The sequence below is a fragment of the Barbatula barbatula genome (assembly GCF_947034865.1).
Source record: "Barbatula barbatula genome assembly, chromosome: 19".
Lineage (NCBI taxonomy): Eukaryota > Metazoa > Chordata > Actinopteri > Cypriniformes > Nemacheilidae > Barbatula > Barbatula barbatula.
This window is the reverse complement of record NC_136782.1, coordinates 12347985-12371540: the sequence shown is the minus strand read 5'-3', so window position 1 is coordinate 12371540 and position 23556 is coordinate 12347985. Positions and strand designations below refer to the sequence as shown.

The 23556-nt window shown below is 37.1% G+C and overlaps 2 protein-coding genes across 2 annotated transcripts; both read right to left on the bottom strand.

Annotated features, from left to right (window-relative positions):
• Window positions 1-3437: 3437 nt before the first annotated feature.
• On the bottom strand, window positions 3438-17095 carry ubash3bb (ubiquitin associated and SH3 domain containing Bb). Its single transcript, XM_079480853.1, has 14 exons — window positions 16840-17095; window positions 10066-10119; window positions 8482-8668; window positions 8169-8367; window positions 7517-7686; window positions 7216-7424; window positions 6736-6880; window positions 6085-6205; window positions 5900-6022; window positions 5734-5826; window positions 5107-5251; window positions 4917-5023; window positions 4687-4796; window positions 3438-4591 (listed from the first exon to the last, which is right to left on the bottom strand). Exons 1-14 carry the CDS (start codon window positions 16965-16967, stop codon window positions 4454-4456), a joined length of 1929 nt encoding a protein of 642 aa, XP_079336979.1. The 5' UTR covers window positions 16968-17095; the 3' UTR covers window positions 3438-4453.
• A 462-nt stretch (window positions 17096-17557) lies between these two features.
• Window positions 17558-23277, bottom strand: gkup (glucuronokinase with putative uridyl pyrophosphorylase). Its single transcript, XM_079482105.1, has 23 exons — window positions 23125-23277; window positions 22806-22912; window positions 22669-22713; window positions 22355-22508; window positions 22192-22263; window positions 21618-21706; window positions 21347-21503; window positions 21137-21214; window positions 20965-21056; window positions 20731-20836; window positions 20574-20653; window positions 20210-20278; window positions 20057-20117; window positions 19944-19960; window positions 19747-19804; window positions 19566-19658; window positions 19431-19491; window positions 19230-19343; window positions 19079-19136; window positions 18915-18983; window positions 18419-18482; window positions 18246-18317; window positions 17558-18051 (listed from the first exon to the last, which is right to left on the bottom strand). Exons 1-23 carry the CDS (start codon window positions 23179-23181, stop codon window positions 17956-17958), a joined length of 1869 nt encoding a protein of 622 aa, XP_079338231.1. The 5' UTR covers window positions 23182-23277; the 3' UTR covers window positions 17558-17955.
• Window positions 23278-23556: the final 279 nt, after the last annotated feature.

The window sequence follows — 23556 nt, the reverse complement described above, 5'->3', positions numbered from 1 at the left end:
CAGCTTACGTTGTCCGTACAAAAAAACTAGATCAGGAACAAAGGCAGTACATTTACTGCCTTCTCGGGTCACGCCTAAACACAACACACCAGCACTGACCGGCAAGCTACAGACCTCAAGACGTTACGCACTGAAAACAAACAAAAATCTAGTTTCACTGTGAAATGTGAAAGAAAAGGCTGCTTGTCACATTGATGCTAAAGCATTGGGTTTTCTTAAGTGGAAATTAAAAATAAATGACATTAATTACGCTAACATTTCCTGAAAAGCTACTGTAAATCTTAAATAACGTTTGATCACTTCATTTCAAGCAAACAAGACCACTTTTTTTTGTGCAATATTAGAGGCTTTAATGCAGCAGAGGTGAAGGCCACCGAAAAGGAATTGAAAAGATGGAGCATTATTTAGTGTAAAAAACAGCTCATTCATTTTAAATCAAACCACTGATATCTGGCATGTGGCAAAAAGTGTAATGAAACGGATGTATACAGCAGGTGGCAGTATATACCCACATTGTAATGTAAAACTTTATGACAGTGAAAATTACATATTTTGTATCTACGTTTAATAATAAAAATGTGTTGTAGCTATTTAAATACACGTAGTTCTGTAAAAAATCTGCCTAATTTTGTATTACAAACTAAATTTAAGTGAAAATACCTCAAGGTCAGGCTACACCCGTTCACCATCGAATACTACTTTTAATAATAACAATGTGTATAGCTATTTAAATACATGTAGTCCTGGAATACATCTGCCTAATTTTGCATTACAAAAACTATTTAAAGTGAAAAAACCTCAAGGTCAGGCTACACCCGTGCACCAAGAAGTAAAAAAGTTTTTTGACGCAAATAAAGGTGTCCGGTCAAATAATAAGCACTAGTGCCTCCTGTTGGACACAAATGGACATTTTTGAGAACTTTATTTCAGTAAGGTTCACTGTCGTTTTGCAATTCTTTTGATTCCCTCTAACATATTAACTTAATTGTTAGTGTTTATCATCTTTAACTTAAACAAACAATATCCATGTTAAAACAAGTTATAAAATGATGTACAGACACTGATCACGACATAAATATATGTAGATCCTATATTTTTTTTCTTTTAAAAAAGAAAATATTTCTCTTGAAAAATAGTCATGATTTATGAAGAAAACAACTTACCAAATATCCTCAACCTGGAACAATACAGTAAGAACATTCGAGGACTTACCGGATGTTCTGGTTGAGGCTGCTCCCTCGTTGTATCAGAAATGTGCAGATGCAGTTCTCAGCCAGTATCAAACCCCTCAACTTCCACAAACATATTTTTTTCACCTGAACAACAAACGTAACCTACAAAACTCACTTGTTCTCTCTTCACATTCAAGGTGAACGAGCAGACATCAACAGCACTGGAAAGGAAATGATATTCTGCTGAGACCTCTTCTGTTGGCTCATAAAGAAACAGCCAGGGACTCTGTCTCTTTACACTCTGTTATGTGTGTGTGTGTGTGTTCCTTATGCTGCAAACAGCCTTTGCCATCGGCATTAGACTAATATATGTCTTGTCTTTAAGTGGGCTCTTTCCTTTTTTCTCTCTTTTTGACTGGAACTGAAATCAATGGTCACGCAATTAAAGAATGTGGATTTGTCAACCAATGTCTGGCTGCTAAAGTGCGTGTGGGGAGCACTATACAAAAACCCAATAAGAAGTTCAATAAGAGCAGTTACACTGCTGATTGCCGAGTACGGCCCCATCAAAACCCGACCAGACATTTCTACGTTCCAGGTGTTTTATTCTGTCGAGAAGCAATAACACATATTGGCAAAGAACGTCAATGTTCCCTCAAATGTCTCGCAGCGGCTTATTGACTCTCCACCAGGGAGCAGAGTCAACCATTTGGAGGTTATAGCTCCTTTCAAACTGTTTCAAAATAGGAACAAACTGGAAAGTGCTGTCTCGAGAGGCTCCGTCAACGATAATTAGTGATCAATCAAGAATTAGTTTAAAAGCTTGAAAAGAACACTGAGAGCATTATTAGATTGCAGAGATTCACTGCTCTCCAATAATGACTTGGATTTTTAGTGGAATGAATCCCACCAATCGTTTGTCAGTCCCGTCTATTGCCAATCAGCCCCATTAATCACGGGAAAGGCCGACCGTTCCACGTCTGAAAGATCACAGGTGCCAAACAGAAGGGACGGGGGAAAGGGCTGCTTACAGCTTGTGTAATTAGACTGTAAAGACATTAACACCGATAGAGTTAACTGCATCAGGTTCATTACGGTGTGATTACTGCATTTCAACAACTAAGTCTCTTATTTATCGGTGACTTTTATCTTATAGCTACTAAAGGCCTTTGTGATTCATCAGAGAGGTATTAACGTCTATTTCGTTATTAGATCATTCGTTCATTTTGGAAATAAAATGAATACATGCGTTAAACAACAAGTTATCCTCGAGCAAAGTTAGGAGGTCGAGCTTCAGTTAAACTATGTTTCATCCCATTTAAAATAAGTCAAATGTGATGACTGTACATCAATGATAATTGTGTTGATGGTTAAGGTAAGTGTCATTGGGCTATGCAACCTTGGCATGTTATTATAAATCAGGTCTAAAACATAAGCATCCACACAGTTCTTTCATTTCTCAAGCATTTGCGAAGGCATTTATACTATTAATCACATTTTAATTTAAGAATCTAACTTATCTGAAGACAGTTTGCTACTGTGCCCACTTTATCTCGTAAGGATCTCTATTGCAGTTGCTGACCTGAACTGACCGCATCCCTGTAATTGAACAGATGCATCAATGTTGCATTTCTTCAATTTCAGGATGATGGCGCGTTTATCGAGGAGAATAAGTCAAATGTGTCTAAATAGATCTATTGGCTAACAAATCACAGGTCGAATATGCTGTACAAAAGGGACATCGGGTTAAACCAGGATAGTGAACGAGAATAAAGTTAGGCCTACCCCCAATTAAGCCACCCTGCCTGCCAAAAGACTTGAAATATAAATAAACATATATATTAACTTCGTGTTTAACATGAGGAAATATATATATATATATATATATATATATATATATATATATATATATATATATATATATATATATATATATATTAACTTCGATAACATGAGGAAATATGAAGACGTGGGCCTACCTGTCAGACAAGGCGCAAAGTAACAAGGCTGATGCGGCCAGTGTTGCCAACTAATTTTCACGCGAAAATTAGCAAGATCCGACAGGCGGATGATATCGAAGTACCGCGAGAGCGATTCGAAAAAACCCATTAACTTTGCTTTCGAATCGCGGTACTTTGATGTCATCCGCATGTCGGATCTTGCTGCGCCGCATCAAGTCGAATAAGCTGAAATGACGCGTGGCGAAACTGCGATGAGGTCCAGACACCTTTCCCACAAAACCCGAAAATAATTGATTTTGTTATTAATACTTTTAATTTTACAACGTAAGCAAATAAATAGTATCATTAATGTTTTCTAAAAAGTCTCGACAAGGTCTTGACAATGACTTCTTTTGAAATCTCCATTATTGAATGTCCATATGAATTTTACATAGAAAGTTTTTCCAACCCCTAAGGACCTTTATCTTTATATCTAATGTATTTTTAGCTCATCTGTAAGACTTGCAATAAAACACGAGTTTGTCATTCATAATACTTTGTTCAATGGCTCAACTTGTTGTTTTTCTTGGTTTTGGTTTTCTTGTACAGCTGCTTTGATGCAATGCAAATTGTAAAAACCCTAATAAACTTCAATCGAATTGAATCCGTTTTCTTGATTGTCAACATTTCCACATCATGAAAGTAACAAATGTACTTCTCCATGTAAATCTGTTTTTGTCTTTGAAATGTCACTGGTACAAAATCCTGCTCCCCACAGCTGTGTCTTATATGTATATTAATGGCCATATTTTTATTAATATGGATATTGCCTTTTTACATGAAGGTTAATAGGATGATGAAACACGGATTCCTTTCAACTCTAATATGTCGTTGTAAAGTGTCATATATGCCAGGTATGAATCGATGTCGATATTTACTGCTGCATTATTTCACTGTGCATTGTAACCTATTCTAAGTGAACGCCTGCATGAAGGCCCAGTAAGCACTACCGTATATGTGACCCTGTCTTAGCAGAGAAAGAAAAAAAGGCCAAAAATACCTTAGATATACCTTAGGGCCAAAATGATAGATATTTCTTTCATGCCAAAAATCATACTGTATAGATCATGTTTTTTTCTCAATATTTAGATATAAAAAAATTGTTGTCCAGGGTCACATAAGTTCATACAGTGCGGTCTCCTCTGTCCAACTCCGCCACATCCCTTAAAACATGAATGAGAAAATGTAAAGAAATGCTCAGTTGTGTGCTTCCAGTGCAGGTGACATTAAAGTCTTTCCTCTAAAATAATTGTCCTTTTAGGAAAGACTATAAAGACACGGTCATTCTTGCTGTAGCGTCTCTCTCCAGCTGAAGCTGTGATTTGGCCCATGAGTAAAAGGCAGAATTGGGGGGTCTACCAGCTGCCATGCTCCCGTGTCCTCTTGCTCCTCACACGCACAAAGACCCAGGTAGGGGATCTGGATGGAAACATCAGCTCCACGATGTATCACATTTATAAAGTGCAATAAAATAGAAGATGTAACATGCAAATAACATGAAAAACTATATTAACCTTCCGTACTACTTGCACAAACTCTTTAGGGTTCTGAGCGGAAAGGCCTTGAATCTGCCGAGTACAAGCTTCCAAAGAAGAAGCATGTGCCACAAACAGAATGTTGTTTCCTAACAAAAGAAGAAGAAAAAGAAGACCAGAAAGAATCAAAGCTAGGAGAATCATAGTGAAGTCAAGTCAATACAGTTGTGTTTACTGTATTAAGCAATTTTTTTTGTGTCTGTACTCGCCTTTATTTTTGCAGGAAGACAAAATGTCTTTGGTCACCTTGTAGCTCCGACTAATATACATGTCATATGTCTCAGAGATGGTTAGTTTGTTAATGGGAAAGTGAGGTCTGAAACACACAAAGAAGACACGTACTGATCTGACAGCTGAATGTGAAATGGAAACAGGCCACATATAGAGTATATAACTTACCTGTACGTTGTGTCTACATTGAGTTTGGATGCAGCTAGATCTGTAGGAGGTATCCAAGCAGGCAAAGATGTTCCTGAGACCCATTTAGTCCACTCAAAAAGCCCAGGTTCCACTCGAATACTTATTCTGCCATCTTGTTGCATCCCTAGAATAAGACCATGACAATAGTCACACAGCATATTCAACCTTTATTCTCAATAAAGATGTTGCTTATAGATTTTTAAAGGTCCAGTGTGTAATTTTTAGGAGGATCTATTGACAGAAATGCAATATTATATACATAACTGTGTCTCAGATGTGTATAAAGACCATACATGATGAAGCATTATGTTTTTATTACTTTAGAATGAGTTATTTCTACCTAGATACACCACGGCTCCCCTTACATGGAATTTGCCATGTTGTTTCTACAGTAGTCCTAAACAGATAAACTGCTCTACAGAGCGCCTTTTGTAAATATGTTATCCCCTTCGGCAAAGAAACGAAAGCGCTTCTTAGTTCTGTCAGCCAGCGTAGAGCTTCAAAAGGGAGGGGTGGAGTGAGCCACTAGATCACTTCTAGATGCCGCTAAATTTCATACACTGGACCTTTAACACTTAATGTAGAGTTCCTGACTGTAGTACATACCTCTGAGGATTTCATGAGCTGTCTGGACACAGCGGAGGCTGGGTGAGCAGTATACAAAATCAATAGTGGCATTACTTTCAAGTATAGCCTCACCTGAAAACAAATTCACAAAAAGGCATGTCAGACTGTCTACCGCACTACATCTTAAAACAATGTGTCAACATACCCACTATCCTGGCCTGTGTAGATCCAACCACTGTAATAGGAGCATCCATTTCGTACAAACTGTGTGCTTCACTCCAGGCAGGTAGCACAGCAGGCATATTCAGATTACTCCTCACATACCTGCCTACAGGAGGACAAACTGAGTCATCAAACTAACTGCACGGTGTAAGCAAGAACTGAGATTACCTTTAGAGTCAGAACACTGTGAGAGCCATTGTTTTCCAAACACAACGTCCATTCTCTCTCCATGTCGACATACGAACAGGGTCCTTTTAGGAGGACAAGACTGAAGGTTGGATCGAAGCACCTTCCCTCAAAGAATAAAAGTACTTTCATAAATCACATTAACGCATTAGTTAACATGAATGAGCTAAATTGTTTTTAGCATTTATAAATTTTGTTCAATGCTAAATGCCGTAGAAGTATTGTTCATTGTTAGTTAACTGTAAAGTGTTACCAAAATGCTATTAATATATAAATATTTCATACTTAAAGCTGCAATCCTACATTTTATTTATCTTTCGCCATCTCTGTTTGAAACATGAAACTGCAGATTACTTAACGTCTTTTTTCTTTATGTGTGCTTCAAATGAAGTCAAACTGACATTTACCACATAAAACTGCTTTATAGAACACTGTGTTTTTATGTTTTCATTTTTGTTTATGTTTAGATTTTTGTTTATTTTAAACCAAAAGTTAGAAATTGCAGCATTACATTAATAAAATTACATTATTAATGCCACATTACAAATACAACTGCATAACGGCAAAATATCACAATTGAAAATGGTACAGAAAATGTTTACAAAGTTACTCTAATTGTTGTAAATTTGGCACCTGCATAGGTTGGCAAATAACGCTCAAGATGGCGGAGTCTCCCAGCCTTGAGTTATCCAAGCAACGTAGGCTGAGCAGCCCGTCCAATGATTTGCTCTCTTTGTAGCCCTTTTCCGAAGTGGTAGTAGAAAAGAAGGAGTGTGACCTGTGCAAAAAGCATTTGAAGAGTTGAAGGCATTGCAGGAGTCTTTGTTCATTAATTAATATTCTGTACTTAATGCTATAAAATAATATTACAAAAGACTTAAATTTTTATGCTGAACTATGAAAACTAGATGAATATTATGAAAAAAAAGTCAGCATCACTGCAGGCTAAATGTTTGGGTACCCAGTTGTTAGGGTGTTCTGAGTGTATCTATAATACTGTTGTGCAAATGTGGCTAACCTACTTCTAACCTTTCTATTGTCCACCAGGCAAAAAAACGATGCCTGACCCTTATAAAAGAAATAGCAAACATCAGGTTCACATTTGAACCTTACCCGTGGAAGACCCATGTGTCGCATTCATCAGCAGGGCTGACATAGTTCTCGGGCAGCAGTCCAGACAAGCCTGTACCCAGAGATGTACCGTACACCCAGCCCTCACTTGTACTCATTTGCTCCACAGTCGATGAGAAGATGAAGTCTCCCAGCATCAGCTCCAACTCGTCATCATTCTGAGGAGTGTACGGGTAGATCACTCGCGAAGACTGACAATAAAACACAGGCGAAACTGCATTATACTGTGTGCTTAGGTAAACAAGCAAAACCATTAAAGCTGATATAGGGAGTCAGGCCTCACCTCATGATTCACAAATCTTATGTCCCGTGAGAAAATAGCAGCGAGCCAATCACAACCGAGCTTGACCTCAATCCCTTTAGCCAATTTTTCCAAGGAAGAAAAATGATTGGTTGGAAAGTGATACGCTAGAGTCAAATGAAGTTGCTTTACATGGGGTTCCACATGAACATCTGTGAAATACCAGTAAAAAAGTATTATGACCTGACCACAGTGTAACACCTTTTTGCTGCCTTTAATTTTTAAAGAACAACAATATTAGCTTTTCAAGGCATTTCACTTTTATTAAGAGTGTTAAAAGTTACATCTCATGCTAATGTGCCATTTAACTGAAAGTGCCAAGATCTAAAAATGGCTCTGAAACATTTTTATTTGCATAATCTGCCTCCCAAGAAAGCAGCCCTTATATCTATTATACAAGAAAAAGAATGATGTAAAAGTTTTATAAAATGTATATGGGCATTTTGGAATGCAACAGTAACGTCAAAACTGTACAACTGTACTCATCAGGGTGTGAAAATTTAACACACACAAATACAGAGTTTGGTTTATGGATAACTTACTCTATCAAGTATAAACAGTCTGAACACCTGGAGGTAATGAGAGCACAATTGAAGCACCCTCTGTGACAAATGCTCTGATCACGCTTACCCACCAGCTTTAGTGGCAGCCTCCACCGCAAAGTCAAACGCAAACTTCTTTAGTGTCTCAGCCACCTGTTCCTCCACAAACAGCCCGATGAAGTTAGTGGAGGTGTAAAGCTCCAGAGGCAGAAGGCTGGGAAATCTGCCCCTCCACTGATTCACCGTGGACTGCAGAGCTTCACAGAGAGCCATAACTTTATTGTCTGGGCACTACGAGCACAAAATAAAGAATTGAAATGCTGTTGAACCATGATGCATTTATAACTGATAGATCTTTTGTGATGTAAAACATAACATAAGATAAAATGATGAATCGTTGCTCACCGTAAAGAACTGACAGAGTGTGATATGTGGAAATATGCTGTGAGCTTTGTTCTTGCCACAGGTTAAGCGAGACTGCTGCCAGAAATGGGAAAGTTGGTTTTGTAAAGGCCCACTGGGACGCAGATACAGCACATAGTCTCTGGGTAAAGGGTCGTCCAGAAAGGGGTCATCCAAATGGGAGAAGAGCCTATGATCATAAATGAGGCTACAGTACAGCTCAGCTAAACAAGTAAATAAACTTAATGAACAACTAGACGGAGTATGAAGATATAAAATGCCACTAGAGGGTAGTAATGTCTCTGAATAAGTAAAAACGTTAAAATGATAGTTCACCAAAAAAAGACAATTCTTTCTTCATTTACTAACCCACTTATCAATTCAAACCTTTTATGAATTTCTTTCTTCCGTAGAACACAAAAGAAGATATTTTGAAGAAAGATGGTAACCGAATAGCACTGGCCCCCATTGACTTATATTATATGGACGCAAAACCAATGCAAGTGAATTGGGACAGTTAACATAATTCTTCAAAATATGTTCTTTTGTGTTCTGCAAAAGAAAGAAAGTCATACAGGTTTGAAATGACAAGAGGGTGAGTGAATGATGACAGAATTTTATTTTTGGGTGAACTATCGCTTTAACTCTTGTTTGTGGGTGTATTGTCATGATACTGCCTCTCCTTGTGTTGGTTTTCGAGTCTTGTGGCAGGATCATGTCAGTCCCATGTGTTTTGTGTGGAGAAAGAGCATTGTTTTGGTTTAAGAAGCCATGCTCTCTCTCCAGTGTCGCGTCCTTTAGTCCCGCCCCCTTGTTTCCCCGGTTAGCGGTCCATTAGTGTTAGTCTTGTCTCCAGCCCTGATCCATCTTTCCCTTAGTGTTTCAGTCCCCTCACCTGCCTCGTGCAATCCTCCTGTTAGCTTTCCCTTAGTGTTTCATCCTTGTCACCTGTGGCCACTCTCCCTGTGTCATCAGTCCTTGTTAGTGTTTCCCTTTATCAAGCCCCAGTTTTCCCTCTGTCCCTTGTCGGTTCATTGTCATTATATGTTATCGTCATCCCTGTTGAAGTCACCTTGTTGGATTGTACCTGTTCGTGGATTATCTTGTTCCTGTTCTAAGTTTGTGGACTTCTAGTTTATTTATTATTCTTATTACCCTGTTGTTTTGTCCCCCTTGTGGGAAGTTTTAGTTTACATTCTTGTCTTGTTTTAGTTAATGTTTTCCCCATCGAGGGTCTTTGTTTAAATAAAGTTTTGTTATTTAACTCTGCTGCCTGCGCTTGGGTTCTGTCCACACAACCGTGATATGTATTGGACCTATTAAAATATATGTTAATTCTTTACCAAAGCACATATGGTTAATTTATTTTTATGTGAAAAAAGGAATGGACTAAAAAGAATAAATCTGATATCGGTGAAAATCTTGTTTATCATCAAAATAAATGTTGCAAATAGTTGCATTGAAATATTTTAATCTGATCTTAATATTAAAAATTTTGAATAAAGATTAAAATCGGGGAACACAGACTCGAACGCACTAAGATTAGCATAAGTACATTAAGGAAATGGAATTGAAAAAAAAACGTACCAGTTGCAAGCTAGCTGAACACTTCTGCCCCCAGTTGATACCAGACCTTTCATTCTGTAAAAAACAGCATCTTTTAGAATTCAGTGTCTTAGAAGATATACAGCCATAAACTATTTGTAAGCACAAAAATATTGTTTGGGTGAAGATATTCTGAAGAACATAAGTAACCAAACAACATTGGCCTAATTGACTTCCATTGTATGGACACAAAAAACGGAGACATTTCTCAAAATATCTTTTGTAATCTGTATACAAAGTCATACAGGTTTAGAACAACATGAGGGTGAATAAATGATAACAAAATATTTTTTTGGGGGTCAACAATACCTTTTGATTTTATTTATAATTATTAGTAAAAAGTACTATGGAACATGTGATGTATTTTTTGTGAACAGTCATGTATAAACTAAGTGTATACAGAAGTATATACAGTTTCAAGTATGAACACTTGTGCAACAATTCCAAGATGTACTTCTCATGCTCCGGTGTAGTTTTTTATCTATCTATTACATGCTTAAGGTGTGTGCGTGGAAACCCCATGTAAAAAATTAGATTACCTATTACGATTAACTTCAACCAGTTTTCAAGAAGCAGTGAAGGAGGCAAAGAGCTGCGTGGGAGAGGTGACTATCACCCTTCTCTCACACTTCATTATCGTATGCTCTGCTTTCTGATGACACTTTCTTGAATATAGGTAAAAGTGATTAATATTTAAACATTAATATGACCAGAACAAGTGCATTGTATTTTGTCATCGGAAGGTTTTGTATTGGCAAAAATGGAACTAGGTTTGTAAACCCTAAAGTTTCTCTCATAAAACCAGGAACCTATTGTGACCGGATGAAGAAGCTACAAAAAACGCTTTCCACCATTTTCTCGTTGCTTTATCTTTCCACTCTGTGCCGATACATGCCAGTCTGTACGTAAATGGTTGGTTTTATTTTTCACTGCAGGGCTGATAACGGAAACTTTTAGAATGTAAAAACGCAAAATGTGCTAAGAACAGTTTGGTGCAATTGTAGAAAAAAGTTGTGAAGTTTGTGAACAACAGTCAGTCTGTATATTTGTTTGCTGTTAGGTTATCTGCTCTATTAAAACAAAACATTTAAACACTGCAAACAAGAGCAAGGACACCGTCCACCTCTTCTATAGTGAAAATGCAAATAATTTACAACTATTACTAACTAAAAAGTGACTAGTTCCTTAAACTGAGTGTCAAGATGCTTAAAAGCGGAACACGGGCCAGCAAACACATGTAGTTTTTGTTTTGAAGCAGGTTTCTCACACTTTATATTAAATATGTAATAGAATGTGGGTAACGCTATAGATTATGGCCCGCAATGCACATAATTAAACAGAATTCACAGCATAACTAATTGTAACAATAATGTACCTCTACAGTATATATCTGTAGGTAAAGAGGAACAATATGCTAAGTTTGGGGAATAAAGAAATATTAATACTGTAAGTTTGATGCATTCAGTTTTTGAGCACGCAGACTGTAAATTTTACTTTTGACTTGAGTATTTTTTCTTTCATAAAGTGTGTCTTTTGAGACTATAATAAGTAGTTTGATTTGGATCTTGATATGACATTAATATCATAAATATTTTTTTCTAATCTTCCTTTCTCTTACCCCTTATTCCCCAAACTTTGCATATTGTTCCCTTTATCTACAGATATGTACTGTAGAGGTACATTATTGTTAGGATTAGTTACGCTGTAAATCCTGTTGAATTAAGCCGTGCATTGAGGGCCATAATCTAAAGCGTTACCAGAAGCGTTCAATTGTTAATTGAAAAGATATTTAAAGCTGATAAATCATGTTAGCAACCAACCACGTGGCATCCAATGCAAAATATTATCATAGTCTGTTAACATTATTTACTTTCGAGACAACTGACATGTGACTATTGCATAAATAATCATTTTATAGATTGACAAAACCATAAATTACAGCACTGACAGACCATTAAATATCAAGCAAATTTTCCTCATTCACCCTTATGTACAGTATAAGTGCTGATTCTGAATAAGGACATTAATAACATGAACTATAAACATGCATATCACGCAGTCAAACATTTATCTGTTAAATTGGAGGCAGCATTCGGAAGGCATAGAGGCACGTCTGAATCCAATGTTTGGTTTACTTACTGTCGATATTATTTTAGAGAGTGATGCATGCAGTTATCATTATTGTTTTGTGTTGTTTGTACTTAAAATTTATTTCTCATGTAGTAAGTCTACAATAGAAGTTGGTTAGTCATGCACGATGTGGATCCGAGTGCCTTCCTCGTCATCATCATCCAGACCCTCAGGTAGATGAGTGTAATTCAGAGAATAAAGAAAATGGTTAAAAGTTGTATTCCTGTAGAGTAGCAATTCTGTCTTTACTTAGCTGGTTCGTTATGTGTTGTTTTTTTGTCAGGTATTATTTTATGGACTTTAAAGATTATTTTCTTAAACGGGAGCGAACAACATGCATTATAACATTCAATAAGAAGAAAAGTTTGTGAAAAATGAGCTGACAAACCAAATCTCACTAGCCAATGAGAGTAGAGATGCCATAAATCCCGCCTGACTATATAAAAAAGGAATTGCAAACTGCATTTGCAAATTCGTATCTAATAATATAAAAATAAGCAGTTCTGTCATTATCATTATCTTACCTTCAAAAAACAACTTTAAACACACCTCTTCTGTGTTCATGTAAATGTTCCAGAGAGCTTCAGTCTGAGGTAAGGTTGGAGCAGCAGTGTAAGGACACTGCTTTTGTACACACAGCCATCATTCTGCCAATAGCACAACCAACGCAGATGGTAGTCCAACGCAACAGAGATCACACACAACCACACACTGATGTATGCCTCTCATAAACAGCGGAGGAGTTGATTTGGGAATTAAAGAGCAGGCCGGCTTTTTTTAACCGCTTGTGGATCACAGTCTTGTCTGTGTTTGAGAGAGAGCATGTTTTTCAGTGGGTTTGGAGAGAGGCTCATTCTTTATTGATGCTAGTGAGCTGGCCTACATCGGTTTCCTTTACATCCTTTACATCTAGGGAGTCGAGTCAAAGAGAAAACGATGTTGCTGACCCGCATATACCAGGTGCCAGCCCAGCCGCAGAGGGGACTGGGCAGGGGACAGACCAAGGGAATAGCTGTTAATCCTAAAATATGTCCAGCCAACACCTGCGCATTTTGCCAAATTTGCCTATCCCGCAACAGGGACAACGGGCCGCCGCAGAAAGAAGATCACATCAAAAGCATGAAATGCCACAAGGAACGCAAACGTGACCTCTGAATAAAGTGCCTGATCAGGATCTCAGTATACAACAGAATCAGCCACTTTCTAATCTCTTGTGCTTCAGGAAGGAAGTTGATGACATTTACACAACTTGAAACCACAATGATAATGTTGTGTAAAAAACTGATTATATGTTCACACCAAGGTTATTTTAGTTTACGGAAATTCAAACTTTGTAAACGTTCCTGTTCATTGGAATCAAATAAAATATTGACCTAAAATACTGTATTGACCTTTTTGGGAAAAACTTAACTCAAGGAATAAACTAAATTAAGTTAAAAGCAATAGAATTATAATACTACACAAAAACTCAAATAAAAATGAATTAATCTCATATAGCAACATTAAAAATAAATCAATAAATTATAAAATGGTAAAAGCATATACCAAAATTGTTAAAACTATCTAAAAAATCTAAAAATAAAAGCGCTTTTAAAATATTAATGAAGCTAAATAAAACCAATATCAAAACTATAATAACCCCGGTGGTGCACACTGTCTACTGGTAAACGCTACCTTACATGACAAGGCAGTGCGCACATGAGATGTCCCTAAAGGATCACATAGACTATGCATTAAGTGCTTATAGATATATATGGTGACATGATGATTGAGGTCGGTGTAATGAAATTTGAAGCTGTAGATTGGGTTTTCTTCTGAACACAATATTTCACAAAAAGAGGACCTTCCCACACAAAACTGAGCGCACATGAATATGCGAGCTTTATTTACTTCTGAACAGCTGCAATGTCTGGGGTTTTCTCATGCGTGTGCCAAAAGAAGAATGGAAAAGGCACCTTGTGTCAAGATCATTCATGCTGTAATAACCGCAGATGTTCTTTCTCAAATGTTGTGAGACATATTAACCATCCCGTATTGACTTCTCCCATTTGAGTCAGTGTTTTGGTAGTTGGATGACAACTGACAAATGTCTGAAAGCTGTCATGTCGAAGTAACTCTTAAAAGAAATCAGGACATCAGTCATTATGTGGGTCAATTCAACCATGGAGAAGAGAGAGCATATTAATAACTCGGCTTGACACACACACAAGGGCATCAAAATATTCAGAGAACACCAAATTGTCCCTACCGATAATTTCAACCAAATAGTTAATCTACACACACACACACACATATATATATACATATATATTTATATATATGTATTTATATATATATATATATATATATAACCTCTGATGTCCATCTGTGTCTTGTAGTTTTTACTTAATACTTTTTTTTAGGGATGGACAGATATAATTTTTTGAAGGCCGATATTGTTTTTCTGTAAACTCGCCGATACCGATGCCTGTACCCTTTCACAACACAATGAGACTAATAAAAATTAAATAGCTCCATAATTACAAACAACTCCACCGTAAACACATTATGAAAAAATAAACATTTTATGTGCTTTGCACAACTTTCAAAGTAAATTTCACGACAAATTTCTGTCAGTTCTGTCAATAATGTCACATGAGGTATAAGTCTTTGGTATCGGTGGATTTTTACAACTACATGAGCTTAGTATCGGACCCGTGTTACAATTAAGTTGTGTCACATTTTGATTCAGGAACAACAACAATCCCTTATTAACCGGAAGAGTTGCAAACTTAAACATTAGTCTGTAAATTACTTGTTTACATCTATGAGGATTACTACATATAGTTGCATATTACGACAATAGACTGTTTCATACGCCTTGTTTAACCCCAAAATGCTTATTTTTAGAAAGTTACGATCCAAATGTTTCTGTCTAACTGTTAGTGATTACAGTTCTGCTGTGTGAGGGTTATGTTTAGGCCATATAAAATGTATATCATAAACATTATATAAATGTAAAACAAACCAGTAAGTTAAACAAACCACTTTTTCTTTATGGCATTTGAAATAATAACAGTAGCAATTATTGTCTAAGCCATGAATGTGTTAATATGGAATGCATTAATGTGCGTTTTTGTCAGGTCAGGTGATAGAAGCAGTCCTGTCATGTTGTGAAGAGGAAGGGTCACAGATGAGGTCCAACAATGACATAGGAGTATGTTAGTTGTGGAATACTGTCATAAATGCTACAGTTTCTCAGTGTGTGTTTAAAATGAGTGCTTTAAATTGTTCAGATGCCATGCGCCACCAATTGTGCCATTGTAGCCCAGGTGGAGAGGCAGAGTCGCATGTGATATGGCTTTTTAAACATGATTATGTTATGTGTTGTGCATTATATTAAAGTTATAATATGGTCGCACTGTTATAGAGGTCTATAAAGCAATCAGTCATACATACGGTAGAGTTAAAAACGTAGGCATATGTATGTATTCAAAATAGATTTTAGCCAGACTGTAGATGTAGTTGGACATACAGTTGTTATTACGGAGTGGCTAATTGTATATTCTTGTGTAAACTGACCTGACATTAATAGACAGCATAAGAGTAACAACAATGAAGAACAGTTTAGAATATGTTTAATATATTAATATTGTTAGGCTTCACTGACAATGCGGATCTGCAGGCCAATTTTATGTCCCCACTAATGTCAAAATCAAACTTATGCCCTTGGACACACACATGCCGGTTAATAGAAAATATTTGCCTTTGCATTAGATATTTTGTTTCCTTTTCAAATGGCCTGAGGATGAACTGAAGAGCCAAACAGGTAATAGTTATATAGTAGCCTATTATGCAGGTCATACTGACACAATAGCCTACAGAGTGCAAAATACAGGTTACTGTATCAAACACCCGCTCTTATGCAAAAAGAGCAGGAACATTTTCTTTATCAAATTTTTTGTTCTGTTGGACAGAAAAGAAGACATTTTGAAGAATGTAGGACAGCAAACGGTTCTGGGGCACTTTTGACAAAGATTGTATTTTTTCCTACTGTGGTTGTCAATGTGGGACAAAATCTGTCTGGTTATAAGCATTCTTCTAACTATCTTGTGTTCATCAGAACAAAGAAATGTATACAGATTTGAAACACCTCGAAGGTGAGTAAATGATGACATCATTTTCATTTTTGGGTGAACTATCCCTTTAACTTCCTTAACATTCTTTGCTGACCCTTACGAAAATTCACCAGTTTTACTATGTTATTTTTGTAAAAGCATGGTATTACCAATGGTCATTCTGACAAAGTAGGTAAAGTTAGTAAAATCTTAACAAACCATTGATTATTTTTCTAAGGGGGTGTTTAATGTACACGACTTAATAAGGGAACATTCTACATTTTATAAAAACGAATGTGGAAATATGAATAATTAATTATTCCAGAGATTTTGCATTATTTCCGCAAAATTGGAAAGCTCCATACATTTACAGCTATACTTGACGTCTGCCTCTATTACAATGTTTTTCAAACTTGTCTGCTCTCGTGTTTAGATGCGTGTGAACCTTAGACATATTGCATAAAATAAATACTCGTATTTAAGCAATAAAACAGAGTGGCGTTGTATGCAAGCCATTTGTTTGACTTACGCTCTATGCTGAGGGAATCCCATCGACAGAAGCACATCCAGACTGGATCCATGCTTGACAGAGGCACAACTGCTCTGGCGAAGTCTGCGCGGAATAATCTTACTGTACAAATCCTCCTTTGCTGCCATTCCTCAAGGTGCTGTTAAAAAGATGCAACCGAATCCGACGGCGGTGAAAGACAATGCAGCCATAGGAAGCACCTGCTTATTTAGTCACTAAACCCTAAACGCCTCCTCCCAGTCAAGACATCAGCAGTGTGAGATCACCGTTTGTGTGTTTATATATACAGTAGTACAGTATACAGTAGCGTAAAGACACGAGAAGTCAACTCTACCGGTTGTGTTCAATGTCGCCTACGGCAGCATTTTGGCATATAGGCGGGTCCCGTGTCAGACGCGCCAGCTTGTTTCAAAACACTTTGGACGGGCCAGCATCAAGATGCTTATCTGCCCCAAAATGGTAAAGATAGTCATGTCATTGTGTTTTTATAACATACCCAAATAGACCTATCACAGTCCTATACAATTTTCATTATGTTTAATACTGACCCTGATGTGAATTAAAATTACTGATTTAGTCATAAGATCATGTTACACATCGGTGACCGTCTACAATTATATACATTGCTATACAAATGTATATAAAAGGATGCAGGTTTACAAAATTACTTGCTTTAACAGATTACTAAATACTTTATAATGAAATATGAATATCAATGTATGCTTAATATTTATTGGCTTTGTTTATATATTGACAAAATATATAATAAAAAATGCAATAATGCAGGATATGCACATGGAACCTCAATTTGTACAATCAAATTTTATTGTAGGTTAATTTACATCAGGAATCATCTCTACTACAAGATTATTTTGCCTAGTTCCCATACAACAGGATGGGTGTGAAAGGAGACCATTCTAAAGTCAATTGTTTCTGATTTCTATTCAAAACAACTGAGGCCCGACCCACTCAATCTACCACTGAACAATAGTGTAGTCAACTGCCATATTCAAGTCTAAAACAGGTCGGGGGCAAGTTCTTTTAAAGTCATTTCCTATACTAGATGCTTTAATTACAGCTTCGTGGCACATAAATAATAAATAATTGACTTTCTCCTCAGAGTACAGAGTCATGGCACTGCTGTGATGGATTGTAAGGCACAATAAGACAAAACACACATCCCGCCTCTTGAAAAGCCTTCTTCATCTCCATCTGGTGGTAGAATGGGAGCAAAAAGTAAACCATATTATTAAACACTGGCAAAAAATAAGTATATCGTCCATCTCATTTGTGGATTTTAACTTCCCAAATATCAGACTATGGGGTTTAATAAAAGTTGTGACATCGCCAATTTGACTATAACTGTCAAAGCTCAGGGTTATCAGTACAACAAAGATCAGCCATACCAGTCGCCCATGGTCCATGCACAAGCCCACCACAGCGCCACCACTGCCAGGCAACTTCGCTGCAGATCCAAACTACATAAACAATTTCATACAACACTGAAATGTACTGCATCTTATAGAGAGCCTGAAGTAATGCGTAACCACAAAACCCTTTTTTGTATTCAATTATTTACCTGTCTTGCAAGATTGACCATTTTCAGATTTCCTGGGCCCAGACAGTCATCAGTATAAATAGACCTGATGGAAACAATTATTTCTAAACTTGAAACCATTCGCTTCTTGAGAATCATGATTATAGTTGGAAACTTAATCAAACCTCTAATTGAACTTTATAACATGCAAACTTACTGTCAAAATTTTAAGATTGTTATTTAACGTATACATTTTCCTATTGTATATCCACTGTTAGCGTGTGCAACAAATTGTTATTTAACATTGTGCATTAAGTGAATAAATATTTTGTCATCATTAACAACAAAGCCACACATGGATATGAGATTTGCCATAGGAATCCTGGAATTCAATATTTCTCAGTTGTCAGCCAATGCATTGGTTTTTTCTTTTCACAGATCAAACGCATGATTTAAAGTTGAATGCAACTCACAATTTTTTTCTTAAATTGCATTGAATTTTGACAGTTTGATAGTGAGCAGATCATAAGAATCATACCTTCTTAGCTCAAAGTTTTCGTTCATGAGCTGTGCAAGTCTGGGCCAGTCTTTACACTCCAAAGCAGCCCTGCATACAGTGAGAGAGAAAACGTTCACTCAGTATGGGTTAATAGCATAAAAATGTAATGCTGGAATTATTTAAGGACCGATGCATTAACCAACCGAGCTTGGTCTGTGAGGTCAGCAAACGACTTCATAGCTTCAACCACAACAGATTCACCTGACCAAAAAAGACATACTGTTGTTTAAGAAAAAGCTCTGTAAGCTTATCATCACGAACCAAACTGAAGTGCTCAATCATTATAAAACTCACCATTCAGCCAGCGTTGTCGAACATTACTGTGAATCCGTCCAGAATCACTTGGATCACCCAAGAAGGCCAGCCAAAATAAGGGAAGATCAGTCATATCCAAAGGAATGTACTCTCCTATGGAAATGAATACAGAATATTAAAGAGGAATCTCTATTTTTAATAATGACATTTTATTTGTAATCTGGCTTGAAAAATGAATACCATAACCCCGCTCATCCATAAGGCGCTTGCTAAAGTCCATGTAAACCAAGCCTTCATAGACCTTCAAGAAAAAGATTGGTTAACACATGTTTCAAACACTGTAAATCAAATGGCTCGCAATAATATGTGAAATACCTGCACAACTCTGTCCTGTAGACCAGCTGTGATGAAGAGCTCATCCGTCTCAACATTGAGGATGAAGTTAGACCTTATTGGTTTAGGAAGATCCTGACCCAAGTTAAAGGTAATATAAGATAACAATTTATCTTTTAAAAAAGATTAAAAAAGATAACTGATGGATGAATGATGTGCATACATTATCTGTAATGTTGTAAAACTTCATCAGGCACTTCAAGGTAGCTGACACGATTGCACTTCACATAAAACACAAAGTCATAGAATTTTGAAAAGTGCCTAAGAAAACTACTCTTATATAACGCAAAATGTCATCCATGAGTTTAAAACGATTTGCCAGACAACCAAGGTTTGCTATACAAGTACAGGCCTACTTACCTGCTACCAGCTAAACCCTGGAAGTCAAAGGAAAAAAAAAGAGTTCTTTGTATCAAGATCATTACATGAATACAATGTGCGTTGTTTTTTGCTCGAAAAAAAACTAATCTTACCACTTGCCGAGGAATGTTTGTGTCATACTTGAGGGTAAAATTCTGCTTGGACAGAGCAATGCTGGTTATAAAAGGAAAGCAGAAACAGATGTCTTAATAGATTAATTTACATCTATGAGTACTCATTTTCTCCACCTAGAGATTAGAGCTCACCCTTGTTCCGAACAGAATTGGTAAAACTTTTTGCATGTGGCTTGCAAAAGTCGTAGACCTCCTAGGTACCTGGAAGATATAGATAAAAGGTTGAAAAACAGTCATTATAAAATATATAGATCAGGTTTTAGATGGTAATTGGTTTGCATACAGCAGCATTCAACAAAATTGTAAAATCCACAATAATCTAACACCAATGGCATTCTGTTTTCTTAATATGCATCATGCCTAAATATACATCCAAATATTTCTAAAATAGCATGCTCGGCCTTATTGCATAATTAAAGGTAACATTTTACAATTCCTATAACTGCACAATTATAAATCAATGAGAACCAAAGAAATTACTAATGACAGAACAAACCCCTCTTTGCGGCTGATCCGGAAAAGGTCCTGCATGCTTCCGAACTCTGTTGGGTCATTCAGAGGATGAGGTAGAAGGACCTTAAAAACCATCAAGGTAAGTAAATTGATGTGTTCCTCATGTCCTAGAATCTGTACCTCTATCTATTCTTATTTACCAGAGTTTGACTCTCCATGAGCGTGACTTCAGCCCAAAAGTTAGCAATGGTCATGGCAATGGTTTTTCCGTTGAAACCATCAGATGGGTTCCCCATGAGTCCAACCCTGCAAGTCAACAAACAGGGAGGGAATACATATGTTTGGAGGGAATACGTACGTGTTTGAAAAAGAGGTAGGTCACTTTCTAAGCTTTGTGTAGCAATGCTATTTAATTAAGCTGTTTTGGGTACTACCTGGCATATGAGCGGCATGTAATGGGTTTAGATGGGGACAACTGTTGCTTTGAAGAATAGTGAGCAAGCCATTTTGTGTAATCAGACAGACCCTGTATAACGTAAATCCCTTAAGAATTTTTAAATCAAATAAAACCTATTATTAAGGTAAATAATAAGATTTTGAACCCACTACTTGGCCAATTAGTTGAAATCCTGTTGGCAGCTTCATCCCATAAACAGGCACTTTCTCCTCATTTATCAGCCATTCCTATAACCATAACATTTCAGAGATTAAGATCAAATAAAAGCCACATGAAACAGCGAAACAATTGCAAAACTATTCCAAGCACACATTTTCATGAATATATTAGGCATAAATATAATACATAATTTAACTGACCCAAAACTTTCCAAAGGTTCTGTCATTAACATCTGGGTGATTGTAGAGGAATTCAGAGATGTACGGTAAAGACTCCTTGCGCAGACAGTAGAAGACAACGCTGGCGAGCCGTGATGCAGTGAGGCCCTCCTGAGGCTTCTCAAGAAAGCGCATGACTCTGGTAGGCACACAGTGTAGGCAAATCCTTTTAGTAAATGTTGCTAAAAAGATCACTGAACAATACGTCTTTTTCAATCCACAAAAACAAGAAAAAGACGATGTGTCATCTCACCGATGAGTGTCTGGACACACTTCAACAATTCCTCGGGAGTAGCTCTTCTCTCCTGTCTCCAGATCATAATATATTGCAAGTTCTCCAGGCTAGAAAAAGGAATAAGCAAGAGAAGCAAATTAGTACAAACAGACATTAGGATGAAAAACTATAAACATATTTTATCTCACAGTATACATGGAGTAAACCAGTCAGCTACCCTCTTAAAAAAGCCATTGCATGCTATTGAAGAACCATTTTTGGCCGAATGGTTCCATGAAGAACCTTAAACATATGAATAACTTCTCTATTTCACAAATGTTTCTTTTAGTGGAAATATTATTATTTAAGGCTATAAAATATAAGAAAGAAATTCTTATAATTTGAGGGAGTGGTGCTTTTGGGAACTACACATTTTAATTTTATGGCACGACCCTGAAGCATCTCTTTAAGTTCTTTCATATTAATACAATGTAAAGCATGATTACTCATGTAAAATCCAGACTGCGGGCCAAAATCTGATCAGAAAAAACCTGTTTGGATGATTGTTTATATGACATCTCACCCAACAGTATCAACAATGAGTTTCTCTCACCTTGGACCTGAAAAAGCGAATGACTTGTGCAATGTCAAAATTCTGATCAGCACAAAGCATGTCTCCAGCAATCTGCAAAAGTGAAAATACCAAGCCATTAAAGTTACTTATATCAGATAAAAGACTTGAAATTAGATATTTGTAGTATTAAGTGGCATCATACCACCATGATGTCATCTTGTAGCTGGTGGCTTCGGATGGCCAGCTCAAGATCAGCGACAGCACCGAGTCTGTCATCGAGAGTCGTGCTGCCATCGTTCACAACATTTTCCTCTGGAAAGTCATTTGCTGTAGCCCACCGTTCATAATGCTTGTATCTGTAATAAGTGAAGTTTTGTACCAGTCAGGAGTTGACCTCCGTACCAGACATTTAAGGGACACCATTGCTTTAGTATTTCAGATTAATGCAAAATCCAATCCACAACATGTGGTTACATCCTTTGTAAACACCGTACAATTGAAAGCAAAATCACTTACTTATCAGCATTTGTGACCAAATAGACTTCACTGAAGAGCTGACGCCTAAAAGAAAAGATGATGGTATGCTGTGTGTGCATGAAAAACGGCTTTGATAATTCCTGTCTAAGTACAGACCAACAAAAATAATGACTCACGTGTTGACCGTTTCCCACCAGAAATCCAAGATTTTCTTTCCACCCACTCCAGGTAAAAGAGCTTTAGGCACACCGCTCAGATGAGCATACAGGCCTGTAACGTCACTCTTATAATACAGGTACACATTTAAATCAAGCTGAATTCACTCGATTAACAAATTAATCATGTAACAAGCTTTCTTTCTTAACTTTCTAGTGCCGATAAACATTTCTAGTTTACCCTGAGACATTTTGGGCTCACATGATAACTATCAAGTTGCAAATATACAGTATGTACACATTTTAAGAGTTAAGTGCGCAAAGGGAAATGTATGTTTACCTTGATTTGTGTTTCTAAAACCGCGCCGTGGCCTGCAACCAACAGGATGCAAATCATTTCTCTGCTTTATTGTTTTTTAATAGCGCAGCTCAGTTTACCATTCGCCGCGTTTGATGAAAGTCCATAGTGCAACTAATAACAGTCGCAACCTTGAAGTAAAGCGCGTCAGCGGAAGCGCTGCAATCCTTAAAGAGACACGCTCATAAATTCGTTTCAAGAAAACTGAAAATGGGGTCGTGCTCTTTAAGAAAAGCATTAAGCGCGCCGATGTGTCACAGCAAGGGGCGTTTCAGTGAGAAAATGTCCGTTTCTCAATACCAAGACTTGTGTTCTTGTGAAGACCGGTCTTGCGTAGCAGCCTCGGAAGAACGAACTAGGATGGACACGCCGCAGTGACTTCCGAATTCAAGAGCCGTGTCTCGTTTCGTAAGG